The following is a 15,519-nucleotide window of genomic DNA, read 5'->3' on the forward strand; positions in this document are numbered from 1 at the left end:
TCCCTGTCTGTGGGCCACGATGAGCTAGTCATTTACCTCTGGGTGGCAGTCACTTATTGTGACCAATCACTATCATGTTCCTGATTGATGGGCCCCAGCCTGGAAGGCCGGAGACAAAGACTAGTGGAAGGACAGGACATTCTGGACCACATCGGCTCCCGTAACTGAGCCATCACTTATTATTACTATTTTTTATTGTGGTAAATATATATAAAAATAAAATTTGCCATTTTAACAATTAAGGAAATTCAGTGGCATTAATTACAGTCAGAGTGTTGTGCAACTATGACCCCTATTTCCAAAACTTTTCATCTCTCCAAACAGGAACTCTGTACCTAGTAAACGATAACTCCCCATTCCCACCTCCCTCCACCTTGGTAACCTGTAATCTACTCTCTATCTCTATGAATTTGTCTGTTCTAGATATTTCATAAAAGTTATCACCTATTTTTAAAGCACCCTTTGTAGAGCAATACCGGCTCTGTCAATGCAGGAATGTAAAATGTGTTATTTAGCATTTCATTTGCTCCTAAAAATCATTAAATTTGGAATGTTACATGTAATGATAATTTTATTCATGCAATAGTTATAGATTTAGGAATTATGTTTTTATTTCTAAAACAATGTTTTAATTTTTTTTATATGGCCTGTTTATTATAGAGAATACGGAAAATATAGAACAGTATAAAAGAAGAGATTAAAAAAATTACCTACAATTCCAATGATGTTACCATTTTGGCGTTCTTTTGTTTTTGCTTTTGTTTTTTTAAGAAATCAGATTTACAATTAAATGCATTTAATGGTTTTAGGCTATGAGCTGCTGAATTTAGGTTTTTGTCAGTTTGAGAAGGACTACTACATTTGAGATTAGAAGACCCCACCTAAGTCTAATGAAAGCAAAACAAGGTCTAAGAATGTCTGGACTTTGTCTTGGTTACATTGCCAAGTAGACCCAGAAAGCATTCATTTGCAGGAAAGCTAAGGAAAAAGGAGAGGGAGGAATCCTCCAAAATGAATCATGTTTGTCAAAAGGAATTTTTCTAGACAGACCTTTTCGCTAACCTAAAACGCTTACCAGTTTGGGCTTTTTTTGGAAATGAATACACTTACCACGTGCCAATATAGCATAAGGCACTTTCAAATGTAGTACTATTCATTCAATCCCACACCCTCCCCAAGGAGGTATGTCTTATCCTCATTTTACATCCTGGCTTTATCACCCATGCACTGTGTGGTCTTGGGTAGGTTACTAAACCTCTCTGAGCTTTCAGCTCCTTATTTGTAGAAATAGTACATTCCTCATAAGTTTGTTGGGAGGATTAAATGATTGAGTATGTAAAGCCCTTGGAATACAATAACCCTTAGAATTTGTAGGCCAATGAAAGTGTTTGTTAGCTGTTAGGATTATTCTTTATAGATGAGGGTCCTGAGACTGGGAGGAACAAATGAGCCCCCTGATGCCAGTTTTTGTCATCTTGGATTCAGAAGGACAGCTGGCTAGCTCCGATGGAGAAGGCTGCTCTTCTTCACATGTGGGTTTTGGGTATATGATATATTTCCACACAGGGCCCTCTCTTTCCCACATGCCACAGGAAGCAGAAGGGGCTGAATCAGAGGACAAGTAGAAGAGAGAAAATTGAATTGATCACATCTCACTCTTCAGCTTAAGCCCCCCAGAGGTTTCCCATTCCCCCCAGGATTCAGCCCAACTCTGTAACAGATGCACTCAGCCCTTCAGGATCTGCCCTCCCTTACCGGTACCCCAGTCTCATCTCCTGCCTGAAAATCTACTCCCAGTCATGCCAAAAGGCCCTGTGCTTCTTTTTGCCTCTGGGCCTTCTCCTACTCTGTTCCCTCTGTCTGGAACACTCTTCTCTCACTCCTGCTTCACTGGCTAATTCCTCATCATCCTTCAGGTCTTAAACTTATACCCCTACTGGAAGCCTTCCCTGGTTTCTTGGGTGAGCTACCCGTTCTGTGGACTCCCCCTTCCCTATACTGCCTGTAAATGCTATTTATACATGTGTGTGGTGGATACTGTGATGCAGTGTCTGGATCTGCCTTCAGGAATGAAGAAATTGTACCCCAGCTGCTAGAAGAGCTGCCCTCAACTGTCAGCCCTCATTGGGGGCAGCCCTTATCTGAAGAAAACAGCCTCACTCGAGGTTATAGCTCCTTCCAGGGGCAGCCCTCGCCATGGGACAAAGGCCCAGCACTCTTGCCACACTTGAGACAGCTCCCAAGGGTCATCTTGTCTTCAGAACTTCTTGTAGAGCTGATGGAGTCTGCCACTGAAACAGCGTAACGGGTTAGTGTTGCCCTCTGCCCAAATCCCGTCCTTTCCATCCTCCCAAGACGGTGATCCTGAGTGCATTTCCTAATACATGCTCTGTAAGCTCTTCTCCATCCTAGAGATTCTTCTCAGGGACCCAACCTGTGCCATGTGCTGACTGTGGCTCATTAAGGCCCCCAGTGTAATATCCAAGGCTCTCAACTGACCTCTACGTCCCTCGGCATGTGACTACCTCCCTTCTCCCCACCCATCTCACTGTTCCCTGGGGAATTCTCTCTCTAGCCAAATGTGACTCTTCATGGCTCAGACTTTCACAGGAAGCCTGCGTCTTCTGCACCTTTATTCTCACGATCCCCCCTCCCCTGAATAACCTCCCTAGGCTTCAGTAGAAAAAATATTTATTCAGCATTTTTGATGGGCCAGGCCCTGAACTCGGCATTAGGGAACAAGATTGTTGCAAACCTGTCCATAGGGTGCGTTAGCCTAGGAGGGAGGAGACTCGTTAGCTAAACGAGTAATTCCGTGACAGTGTCAATGCTCTGCGGGAAAGCAGACAGGGAACTATGAGATCATGTGACAGGGGAGGCAGCTGACCCAACCCCGGGACAGGGAAGGCTTCCCTGAGGAGGACTAGGCCAGGCTGACGATGGCGGAAAGAGCCTGCCAGCACAGAGACTGTCATACGCAAACCGCGTGAGGTGCTTTGTAAACTGAGAGACGAACCCCAAGCGAAAATCTCTAATATTCCCAATGCTTGGCTCACAGTTGGCATGCCATTAATGTCTGATACATGAGGGAGCAAACTGCTACCTGCACAGACGCTGTCACCCTGCTCTCTCCCTTTTAGCTCCTCTTCTCTCTTCCTCTTGCTCTTTGAGTCTCTGTTGCTCCCAGAGCTTCTCAACTGCCAGAGTTGTCCTGGTTGCACATGGTGGCCTCTATAAAAGTCACTTGATTTTAAGTCGAGGAGCTTGTCCCTGCTTCAGGCTTTCTTATTGAGGGCCTCAAGGGGTCTAGCCTTCAAATTTGAGGACATCAAGGGGTTTAGAGATGAAAGCTAAAGTGTCCTAAGTCTTGCTGGCATGACCTCCGAGGGACACCTGGTTTCTCAGTCCCTATGGAGGTGGGAGGTCCATGGTGCATTGAATGCTGTCCTACCTGGGTGTGTGGCCTAGTGGAGCAAGATCCAGACTCATTCATGGCTCATCTCTGTAACGCCTCTGTCATGTGTAGGTGGGCTGGTTGCTTCACTTCTGTGGGCCACCAACTGTACAGATGTATTTGGATTCAGTCAGTTAATCCCTATCCTCCTCTGACATTTTAAGATTGAAACTACTGTACACCAGTGTCACATGGCTCTGTCCCCTCCCCTCCCACACCCCCCCTGTGGTTATCTTTCTCTTTGATGTGTCTCATCCTTGCTCACAGTATGTGGAAACTGAAGAGGAGTGAGGCAGGCAGGCTGCAGACCCTTTGTCCCTGCCAGGCTGCTTCCTTCAATGGCTCCCCAGAGTTTTCAGGTCCAAGTTCAAACTCATTAACTCAGCACACCAGGTCTTGATTCTTAGAGCGTGGTCTCTGGAACCACTGGCATCAGAGTCACACTGCCTCACCAATTCCCTCCCCACAACTTTCTAACAGTGACAATTCTGATTAAGAAGGTTTTGAGTAGGTCTTAGGAATTGACATTTATAATAAGCACCCCAGGGGATCAAAAAAATGTATTATTGGTGATGGGGGGTTAGATCAGACTACACAGGTAAAGAAATCCAAACAGTAGGAAAAAAAAAGCATATGCTGAAACTGTCCCCTTGCTACCACCTGGTCCCTTCCCTGGAAACCACCACTATCATTGGTTCTGGGGACAGTGCCTGAGCACAGGCACAAGCCAGGGGATCCACAAACTCCATAAAGTCAGAGAACAGCTGCAGCAGGGCCTCTGGGAGGCGCCCCCATCTCCCACCTGCGCCTGCACTGCCCACCTGAACCCCTGCCACACCCCAGCCTTGCTGAACTTGCCGAAGCTCAGCCACTGAGGACCGCTGCGGTCTGTGTGCCTTACCTCACGCAGGTCTCTGCTCAGAAAACCTTTCTTCCTGCTTTGCTACCCAGTCAGTGCCTATTTGTCCTTCAAGGCTCAGCTTAGGTGCTTCCTCTTCCAGGGAGCCTTCCAGCCCTACGCTGAGCCCCACTCTCTGGATTCTCTACAATTCCACACTCCCTGTTAACAAACTAATGGTGTTGAATGGGCTCTCCTTTTTCAGTTCCCCCGCTGGACTGTGAGCTCACCGTGGGCCAGGTCCATTTTTATTCCCTGTTGAGTTGCTGAGTCCTAGTACAGAGTACATAGTCCGTGAATACTCAACAAATGGTGTTTAACAAATGCTAAGATAGCAGGCATTTTGTCTCATTCTTGCATTTTGCAGTTTGGAAATCTAAACTACAGTGCTCTGCAGCCTCTCGCAGGCTCTCTACCTTCTGGGTGCTTCAGAAGGGGCGGTGGAGGAGAAGGAAAGGACCCTGAGCAGAGACCTGGAAGGAGGGCGCTGTTTCTTCAAGTCACAACAGGAAATGGTCCTCAGCTCCAGAGTATGGGAGGCTGAGGGGCCTCCGAGGAGGCTCATACCAACGAATGGGGAGACCCAGCCCTGAGTTTCCCTTGAGGGGGGGTTGTCTGCTGGTGGCCAGTGGGCAGAGTGGGGCTTGGCGGAGCTTTCCTGGCAGAAGCAGTGTGACAGGCCTGCCTCCTCCCCATCCGCACAGAGGGAGCAGGTGGCCCAACTATAGGGAGGGAGTAGGGAGACCCAACAGAGGGAGGGGCCTGGGAGAGGAAATTGAACAAGCAAAGGGGGGTTGGGGTGTGGGGCTGGCCAGGCGGCTGTTTAACGAGTAAATGTGCTGGGAACGCTAATGAGCTGCGTTCATTCATGGCGAGCTGCCTCCCGAACTGGGGAGCTGGCCAGGTTCTGGGGTGGAGGAACTGGGGATGGGAGCCAAGTTGGGGAGCTGCCTGGCTGCTGGGGCAGGGCCTCCTGTGATGGGTTGGCGTGGGGGGGGTCTTTGTCCTGGGTCTCAGGGGACCCTCCTTCCTTCCCCACTTTAAAGGCCATGCCTTGCCAGGTGGTAACAACTTGACTCAAGTCCTGCTTGGGATTCACTATCCAGGCTAGTCTGGAAGCTTCTAAGGTAGTGAGCGGCTGGCTCTCAGGAGCCACAGGCAGGGCTGATCACGCAGCCCCCTGCTCATTCCCACCCCTCCTCCCATCCCTTCACCCTGCCTCTCTGAAGCCCCAGGGCATGATGCCTGGCTAATCAACACTCTCCCTCTTCCCCACATGGGTCCTGGCTTTGAGGAAACCTGTGAGGTCAGGGGGCCAGGAGGCACCACAGGAGCGGAAGGTTGGAGACCAGACATCATCAACAGTCTGAGTGCCCTTCTGTGACAGGCCTACTAAGTGCCAGATGCTGGGTTAAGTGCCAAAGTGAGAAAGTGAGAAAGCCATGGGGTGGGGACAGGCTCTGGCCCAGGAGGGGTGTCAGGGAAGGAGCCACAAATGTAAACAGAGCCCCAGCTAAGAGGGGATAAACAAAACAGCAGGCTCAAAGGAATGAAGATTTAACTCGCCTGAGGCAGCTGGGGAGGGTCTGGAAGGGGAGGGGGGCTGAGTGCCCTGAGTAGGAATTTGTGAGGGATAGGGGAGAACAGGCCCTCACAGACCTGATTTGTGGGAAGGTTCTCTAAGATCATACCTCACTGGGGCCCTTGAGAAAGTCCCTTTTCCCCGGTTGTCACTGGATTGATGGCCCTGGATGGAGGTCATGGACAGGAGTGTGTGAAAACTTTTAAAAGAACTGTCAAAAGCCCATAAAATCAGCCTCCTTAGTTGCAACATACTGGCCACAGTTCTATCTGTGCTGTGACAGTTGAGGCACTGCAAAATTTTCATTAAGATGGAAAAGAAAAACTAAGAAATGCCCTGAGCCTGTACTTGGTGGATGATAAGGCTTTAATCTTGTGGAGCCCATCAGTAGCATACCACCCACCTCCGACAAGCTGTGCTTAGCCCTGGCACCTCTTGGACCAACCACCTTTCTTTCTCGTTTCTCCCAAGGGGAAACCCAGGGAAGCCGACTCCTGTGATGGGAGGTTCTTCTTGAGCTGCTCAACTGTTCCTTCTTGCTCGGCTGTAGGCAGCCCGGAATCAGGGGCCCTGACTGATGGAGGAAAGATGCCTGGCTCCTATGGAGCACCAGCAAACCACAGCTGTCCTCGATACTGTGGAGGTCCTTATCTTTCTGGCTTGAGGCTAATTCTCTCTTTACCTGGATTTCCTGTTCACACCCATGTCTACACCTGCCTTAGAGTGAGAAAAGTCCCCTAAAGTCTAGGGTCTGACATGGGTGACCCATGGTCCTTCTCTCCCCAAGCAGGCTGCCCAGCTTTTTCCCAGCGCTGTCTGCTGTCCTTTGAAGACAGGACTGAATATTAGTTTTCATCTGTCAGAAATGGAGGAATGCTGGAGTGAGCAGAGGAAGATACATGCTGGATTTCCAAGCCCCATTGATACCCTGCTCTCTAACTCCTGGAGAGCCAGCATCGCCACGTGGGCAGAAATAACATCTCTGGGCTGTGCAATGTCCAAATCAAGGCCATTCTCATTCTAGGTGCAGCGAGCTTCGCGTTCCCCTTGGAGAAGTGGGGTTGCTGCAATCTTGGAGGAGAATGTGTTGAGGGAGGGGAGGAGACTGTACTTGGCCTAGGACATTTGTCCGTGCCCCACCCCCGGCCCTTAAGGTCTCCTGCTAAGTAAGATAGATGGCTAGGAGGTGGCCACCTGAGGCGCGGGGCTTCCTTTCACCACAAAGTGACACAGCAAGTCCGATGGGGCCTGAGAGCAGTTCTGCCGTCGGGGGAAGCATGTCTGAAGCCCAGGGGAAGGGGTCTAGGCGGCAAAATAAGATCCCCTCCCCCCCTTGGACCGGCAGCTGGGGCTGCGGGTGCCGGGTGCGCGCATCTAAGTGAGCTCATCCTCGGGGTGTGTGTGTGTGTGTGTGTGTGTGTGTGTGTGCGCGCGCGCGCAGCCGGCGAACGTCGGGACCGGCAGGTGGAACCTTGGGCTGCCGCCCCCCCACCGCAGCCCCCTGCCCGCTGCCGGCGCCTTGTAGGTTCCACCTTTGAAACTGTACGCTGCTGCCAGCAGCCGCCAAGTGGTCGCCTGGAGGCGGGGGCCGGGAGGGGGTGTGTGGGGGAGGGCGGGGAGGAGTCTGGCCCTGGATGTGTGCTTTTCGGTTGATGGATGACTGCCGGGTGGGAGCGAGTGTGCGGGTGTGAGTGAGTGTGTGTGTGTGTGTGTGTGTGTGCGCGCGAGGTGCGTGCGCGCACGGGGCCTGCCCATTTTCCTCGCAGCAGTCAGTTGGGAGCTGGAGGGAGGGAGGGAGAGGCAGCTAGCGAGAAACCGGAGAGCAGAGGAGCGCCCTCCTCCGCCCAAGGCGTCCTCCCGCGGTCCGCGCACAGGCGCTGTCGCTTGGGGCAGCAAGGTGCCTCCCAGCCCGCCAGGGCGCAGCGCACCAGCCTGCAGTCTCTTCGGTGGTTCTGCCCCGGGACTGCACCTGGAGGCCGCCCCGGACGGGGATGGTAAGCGGCTGCCGCCGTCAGGCACGCCAGAGGGACGCGGTGAGGGCACCATGGCGCTGACGCCCCGGAGGGGGTCCTCCGCGGGGCTGCTTCGGCCCGAGCTCTGGCTGCTGCTTTGGGTCGCTGCGTGGCGCCTGGGTGCCACGGCGTGCCCCGCCCTCTGCACCTGCACCGGCACCACGGTGGATTGTCACGGCACGGGGCTGCAGGCCATACCCAAGAACATCCCACGGAACACCGAGCGCCTGTGAGTATGGCCCTCATCTGTAGCCGAAAGGGACCGAAGGTTGCCCTCCCACCCAGATGCAATTCGGGGCTGTGGGTGGGGGCTCGACCGTTGTACCGGGCTCCGCAGCCAGTAGACGAGTCACTGCCTGCCAGGGTCCTCCTGGAGCCAGGAGCCAGGAGCGCCACTGTTTTCCTTTCCAGGGATTCAAAGGGCCCTCGGTGGGGCTGTCAGCTCCCATCCTCACACCTGCACCCTGCGCTCAGCACTGGCAGGCCCTCCCCACTGCGCCAGCACTTTATTCCTCCAGGGTGCCTGTGAATTGGTGCCAGAAAGCCTTCCTGGCACCCAGGAGGGAAGCTCCTCACGCTTGCCAGGAACCACCTCTCCTTTTGGACACATGGGGCTTGGGCTGTGTTCTGAACAGGATTTGTGGATGTGGGCTCTGAGGGCTTGCAGACTGTGATGGGTGGCAAGATGGGATGGAGCTGAAGTTTCCTGTCTGCCCCTTCCCCCATTGTTTGCCCCAGAGCTTTAAGAATTCCCTTTCAGGTGTCAGGCATTGGTTCCCCGCCTCACTTCCAGCTATACCCAACCCCAACAGACAATGGGCTGTGGGGGATTTGGGTTTGGGCCCTGGCTTATGTTCCATTCAGCTCCCAGTGAGAGACCCGTGAATAATGCTGAGAGGTCAGGAGCTTGGAGTGGGAGACGTGAAATTAAAGACATTGACCGTGACAAGTCATAAAAACACCATTTCTCCTACCCTTTCTCTCACTTCTAAATTCTTGGGGGAAACTCAGCCCTTTCTAGACCCGCTGAGCTTTGTAGGATGTGTGTGTGTGTGTGTGTGTGTGTGTGTGTGTGTGTGTATGGTTAGCATGTGTGTGTGTTTACAGACCTCTATAATTTGTTTTCCCAGATTCCCTGCAGAATATGTGTCTGTGTGAATTCCTAGGGTAGTGGTGTCACTTCAGTGTGAGACTGTGAGAGTCCCACCCAGTACGTGGGCTGTGTGTGTGTGTGTGCGTGTGTGCAGATTTGGGTCACGTGCAGGGTCTTTGTGCTGCTTGCAGAGGTGACAGCCTCTGGAGACTTTTGAACTGGACTTTGGAGAAGGCTGTTGCCTCCTTTGAAACCTGCTGACTCCTTCTTCTCATACTCCTGGGCAATTGCAGTGGCTCTCAGGAAAGGCGTACACATTTCGGTAACTTTTGAGCACATTTTCATGGCTCCCTGCTGGTCAGAGGCAGAAACCAGGCCCTGGGGAGAGCTGTCTCCTGAATCAAAGTCCACACCACGGTCAGCAATTAGTGAGCGCAGTTTGCTCCAGACTCTTCTTGGCTGAGTATGAAAAATTCCTGTGGAGGTTTCAGAGAATTTGCAATCTAGATACAATCTAGATGGGAATCATTGTGTGTGCGAGGGCATGTGTGGGGCTGGGGAAAGATGCTGGCATGGGCAGAGGTTGGATCAAACCGAGTTTGCTTGGGGCGCCCATGCATTATCTGGTGTGGCCTGGAGAAGGACTGAGGGTCAGAAATCTGTCCAAGGTTGCAGGGCTACCCTCAACACCTATTTCCTCTGGACCTACTCTCTGTTCCTGGGCCGTGTGCACAGGGCATTTCTCTTGCAGCTGTTACCCTGGCAGCCGCCTTGTCTGAGACACATTAGCCCCTCTCCTTTGCTTTTGGATTTGAATCATGAAGTTATTTCATTCCTTGCTTTCTCTGTATCATCAGTATTGAGGAAAGTATTTATCTTTAGTATTTAGTTTTGACTTTCATGAAGTCATGAGCGCTTTTGTGATTCAAAGAGATATGTGTTAAATTTCCTAGTGCAGAGGAAAAAGTTGACACTCCAATTGCCTAGGTTGAAGCCCCCAGCTCTGTCAGTTATTTGCTGTGTGACCTTTGGCAAGTTATTTAACATCTCTGAGGTGTAGTTGCTTTCTCAGGAAAATGGGACTGCTAAATACATAAGGTCTCTGGTTCTGGTGAGCACTGAAGATAAAGTGTGGCAATTGCCTGGTATATTAAGATACTCGCTAAGTGAGAACCATTATTATGATAGGATCAGGAGAAGACTCTCGTAATTTAATTCAGCAGATGTTTACAGAGCCAGGAACTGCCCTCGGTGCTGAAGCTCCAGTCGGGAGTGAGCAAGTCCCTGCCCTCAAGAGATGTATAGTCAAACAGACGCGGCAGTGGACACCTAACTGTAAGCTCCTGGGAGGGGGCCTGGCCAGCAGCGCGATGAGGCTGTCAGGGGGAACACTGGGGTGAGGAGCCCTTTTCTGTGGTGAAAGGGCTTCTCAGATGGAGCATAGGGTACTTCGGGACCCAATATTGGTTGGGTTGGATTTTACCAAGCAGAGAGGGCAGGCAGCCAGACAGAGGGAGCACATGAGCAAAAGACTGATTGGTGAATGGACCAGCTTTGCCCTGGAACTGGAACATTCTGTGTCCAGCGGGATGTGATGGGACTTGAAGCTGAAAGGTTGGGAAGGGTCAGGTAGGCCTTTCTCTATCTAGATTTTTCCTTTGGGGACTTCAGGGTTGGAATCTAGGGGTGAGTTATGGTGAGAGAGTGGGATGAGGTCTGATCTTTGCTATATGCGAAACTACTCGGATGGGAAAGCAGAGGGAGCCTGCCTTTTCAACAGGCAGGCCACGAAAGAGCCATTTGAGAAGGAAAAGTACACCCCGAGAAGAGGCCTTGGGGAGAGCCTGGGTGGACTCAAAATCACCGTGGCAAATGCTCTCTCTCGCTAATCAGTGTGAGCATCGTGCTATATCAGAGCCTCAAACGGCATCTTCTTCTGAAACTGTGAAATTTTTATAGACTGCAGATGTGCACTTGCCTTTTGTCCCCCCATGTGGTTTCTAGAGCTGCCTGCAAGGCCTGGCAACTTTAGGATCATGTAGTCTATAACCCTGGGTCCAGGTCTGTCCCCTTAAGTGGGAAGAAATTGTCATTGGTTTGCTGCGGGGACTTCTGGGAAGAGGCTGTGCAGGTCCCAGAGCTGTAGGTTCAGCCAGAGGGGCTGTGGGGCTGGTGGGTAGTGAAGGGGTGCTGAATAATTCACTGCAATGGAACTATTAGCATACTGCGTGAGGGTTGGGGGTGTGCTGGAGGAGGCCTGGAACCTTCCTCTTTGCAGAGTGTAGGCTCAGAGGGACCCAGCCATGGCCACTGTTAATTGCCTTTTCTTCTCAGTACCTTGACTTCCAGTTAGTTTTTTTTTCTTTAATTAAACAAGTCTTTTGGGCTAGAGTATTCAGGATAGTGTGATAAGAGAGTAAGTGTGCCACAGATTCCCTTGTGGGTGCAGGGTGCAGAGAGGGAAGAGGCCTGAGGATGGAGAGGCAGGGAAGGGCCCTGGGAAGGCCTGTGGCTTCTGTTTTGCCTCAGGCACAGCACATTCTGCTGCTCTTCGGGCCATGGGGACCTCCTTCCTGCCTTCCTTGCTATGTCCCTTTGCTTTCTGGCCAGTTTGTCCGCTGCCCTAGCTCCCTGACTGCTGTAGAGAACTGGAGGGCCCATGCTTTCTCCTGGCTCGGCCCCCTGAGTCTGGAGGCCCCATTCAATGGGGCTGAGTGGTCATGCCTAAGGAAGACTGCCCAGGGCACCCCCAGGCTGATTGTCTGGGATCCTGTTTGGAATTCCAAATAATGATTGGATGGTGGCCATGGTGAGAGGAATCAGCGGTCCACATTGAAGCCATGTCTACCGCTGGGGCCTGGGCTCTCTGAGCGAGGTTCTGTAGTTTCCTGCAGAGTTTACCCACACTGTGTAGAGGGCCTTGCCTTCTGGTAGGACTCTAGTGTCCAGCAGCAGATGCTCAGGGCTTATTGCTAGGCTCCCAATGACTGGTGGTGGGGCCCCAATGCTGTCATTCCATCTCCTCTGAGACCTAGTTTCCCCATCTGAAGAGGGGATGATGACAGCTTTGTGGATTGATGGTAAAGATTAAGTGACCGAATGCATGGAGGTGGCATGCTTGGCACATGGCTGGTGTTCTACCATCCCTCAGCCTCTGGGAAGAGTGACACCTGTGACCTCATGAGACTTCGCCAGGATTCACTCATGCTATGTGGGTGAAAATACTTTGTGATTCAATTAGGTGATATTATTAGTTGAGAAGCTCAAGCCAAAGGTTTGAGGGTTCAGCTGGGGCAGGAGAGAGCTCGGGAGGTAAGCATTTGTGTGTCTGCCACGCGTCAGGCTGATCTCCTGGAGTCTGGCTGCTGAGAGTACTCCGTCCCTGTACTGGGGCACCTCTGCTCCCATCTCCTGGGACAGGGAGCAGGGCAGTGCCATGCAGGGGCTCTCTGCAGGGTGGACAGCGTGATGGTGTGGCTCTGGAGCCAGCTGGCCTGGGATTTTAGCCTCTCTGCCACTCAACAGCTGAGGGAGCTTGAGCAAGTTATAGGGTTTAATTAATTCATTCAACTGATAGCAATCTAGTGAATGTCTGCTTTGTGCGAGTGAATAGTGCCGGACAGAAACCCAAACCTCTCCTCTCTCCGAGGTTCAGACCAGCAGGCAAGATAGAGATGAATGACATAATATGAGAATAAACACGTAATTGCAAACTGCGATAAGTGCTCTGGAGAAACGTGACTTCTCAGACCCCCCCATTTCCTTGCCCACAAGGTGGGGATGATGATAGGACCTGCTTCAAGGGTGGTCATGAGCATTAACGGGGGTAGTACTGGGAGAAGCACTTTGCACTGGGCCTGGCACACAGCAAGTGCCCAATAAGTGGTATTATTGCTGTTATTAAGGTGACAGGGAATTGCAGGGGTGTGAAAGGAGCTGGATCCCAGCATGGCCCTGCTCTCTTGTCCCTCACCAGCCCCACTCCCACGCCGCCCCCCCCCCCAGAACCCTGGAATACATGGAGTCAGGGCTGCCCCTTCCTCGGTGTCCCCTCTCCGAGTCAGGAGGCTGGCTGGGGTGGCCCAGGCTGCCCGAGGCTGCCAGCAGGGGTGGCAGTACTCTTTTGGGGCCAGGCGAGAGGGGCGTTGGACAGGCGGCTCCTGCATTATTGGGAGCAGACGGGAGCTTGGCGGAGTTGCCGCCTCCAGTTCTGTACCGGCATTAGCAGCTCGGCAGGGCTCTTGCTTAATGGGATTTTCTTCCCAAATGCTGTAATTATCGCCATACAAATACTTATTACCCAGAGCAGATGACGGCCGGGCCTTGGGCTGTAGCCAGAGAGCTGGGCTGTGCTCAAGGGTGGAGAATTGGCTCTTCTTTTTTATGGAACTCTCGACCCCCTCCTCTTCTTTCTGGAACCCAGCCTGTGGCACACAAACAGCTGTTGGGCACCTGCCGTGTGCAAAGTGTCTGGAGATGTCCAGGGTGTGGACCTGCTCCTCTGGGAGCTTGCGGTGTGGTAGGGAAAAAGGTCTGTCTGGGAAAGAACAAACGTGTAAGGATTTCCATAGGGACAGAGCACAGTGGCTACCAGCACAGGCTTTGGTGTGAGAATGGTGTAGTTTGAATCCTGCCTCCATCAGCTGCCACCTAAGAGATCTTGGGCAGCTCACTAGTGACTTGATTTTCTCATCTGTAAAATGGGGCAACCATTGCATCTCGTAGAGCTGTGAGTTCAAATGATACATTCCATGTAAAGTGGTTGGAATAACGCTGGCATGTAGAAAAGACTGTCATTGTTAGAAATGAGATAGGAGTGAGAGATCAGAAGGAGGACTTGAATCCCTGCAGTGATGGGGGCCTTGGGATTTCACCAGGGTCTCGAAGGTTGGGCAGGACTTAGTAGAGAAGTAGAGAGGTTAAGCGAGGGCAAGGGATTCTAGGGGCACTCAGAAGGTGTGTCCCATATGTTTGGGAAGGAGAATAAGGACCTGACTCAGCTCATGCGGTGAACATTTGTGTTGGTGAGTTCTGAGGGAGGAGAGTAAAGTAATGGGGGGCCACCAGGCTATGGGGCTGGGAAATGGGGAGCCATCAAAGGGATGTGTGTAAAACTTTATTAAAACTTTCTCTTTTTTTGGACTATTCGATGATTTTTATTTAATCTACAGAATTGTGCAAATATCACCAGAATCCAATTTCAGAATATTTTCATTACCCAAAAAGACCCCTTGTTCTCATTGTAACTTTTTGTTTTGTTATAATTTCAAAATTGCAGAAAAGTTGAAACAAAAGTGTAAGGAACTCCTGTATATCTGTTATCTAGATTCAGTTGTTTATATTTTGCTCCATTTGCTTTATTATATATTACACACACACACATACACACACACACACGTTTTTTCTGAACCATTTCAGAATAGGTTGGAGACATTGTCCCCTTTTCCCTCTAAATACTTCTGCATGTATTTTATAAAAACAATAAGGCTATCCAAATCAGAAAATTTAACATTGATACAATACTGTTATCTACTCATGTATACTCGTGAGCTAATAATACACATGAATTCATGTATGAATTTCATCAGTTGTCCCAATAATGTATTTTATGGCCATTTTTTTTTTTTTTTTTGCCAGGCCCAGAATTCTGTTCATGATCAAACATGACGTTTACTTGTCATGGCTCTTTCGTCTTTTTAAATTTGGACTAGCTTCTCAGCCTTTTTTTGTTTTTCTTGACCTTGACCTTTTTGCAGAATATAGGCCAGTTATTTTGTAGACTGTCCCGCAATTTGATTTCATCTGCTCTTTCCTCATGATCACATTCAGGTCATGCATTTTTGGCAGAAATGCTAAATAAGTGATGTTGTGCTCTTCTCAGTGAGTCATGTCAGAGGACACATGATGTCAATTTGTCCCAATATTGATGATTTTAGTTTTAATCACTTGATGAATTGGTGTCTGCCAGGCTTTTCTACTGAAAAGTTATTATTTCCCCTTCGTTATTAAGAAGTAATTTGTGGGGAGATACTTCGAGGCTGTGTAAATATCCTTTTTCTCGTCAAACTCTCATTCACTAGTTTTAACACTCATCAATGAGAAATTTTTTTTTCTATGAGACGGTAACCATTTTTTTTTCTTCTTTTTTTTTTTATTAAATTTATTGGGGTGACAATTGTTAGTAAATTTACATAGATTTCAGGTGTACAATTCTGCATTACATCGTCTATAAATCCCATTGTGTGTTCACCACCCAGAGTCAGCTCTCCTTCCATCACCATATATTTGATCCCCTTTACCCTCATCACCCACCCCCCACCCCCTTACCCTTTGGTAACCACTAAATTATTGTCTGTGTCTATGAGTTTTTCTTTCTCATTTGTTTGTCTTGTTCTTTTTGGTTTATATACCACATATCAGTGAAATCATAGGGTTCTCTGCTTTATCTGTCTGACTTATTTCACTTAGCATTATACTCTC

At 50.3% G+C, this 15,519-nt stretch overlaps 1 protein-coding gene across 2 annotated transcripts in view; it reads left to right on the forward strand.

The window, feature by feature from the left end:
• Positions 1-7,607: 7,607 nt before the first annotated feature.
• Positions 7,608-15,519, forward strand: part of SLIT1 (slit guidance ligand 1) — a 153,822-nt gene continuing 145,910 nt past the window's right edge. The window contains exon 1 of one of the 2 annotated variants that reach the window (XR_013995035.1): positions 7,608-8,175. Coding sequence is in view for 1 of the 2 variants with exons in the window: in XM_081075161.1 (XP_080931287.1) it covers positions 7,979-8,175 (197 nt within the window). In the remaining variant the exon portion in view is untranslated. The remainder of the gene's footprint in view (positions 8,176-15,519) is intronic. The other variant, XM_081075161.1, reaches the window with a different exon arrangement.

This window comes from Rhinolophus hipposideros (genome assembly GCF_964194185.1).
Source record: "Rhinolophus hipposideros genome assembly, chromosome: 15".
NCBI lineage: Eukaryota > Metazoa > Chordata > Mammalia > Chiroptera > Rhinolophidae > Rhinolophus > Rhinolophus hipposideros.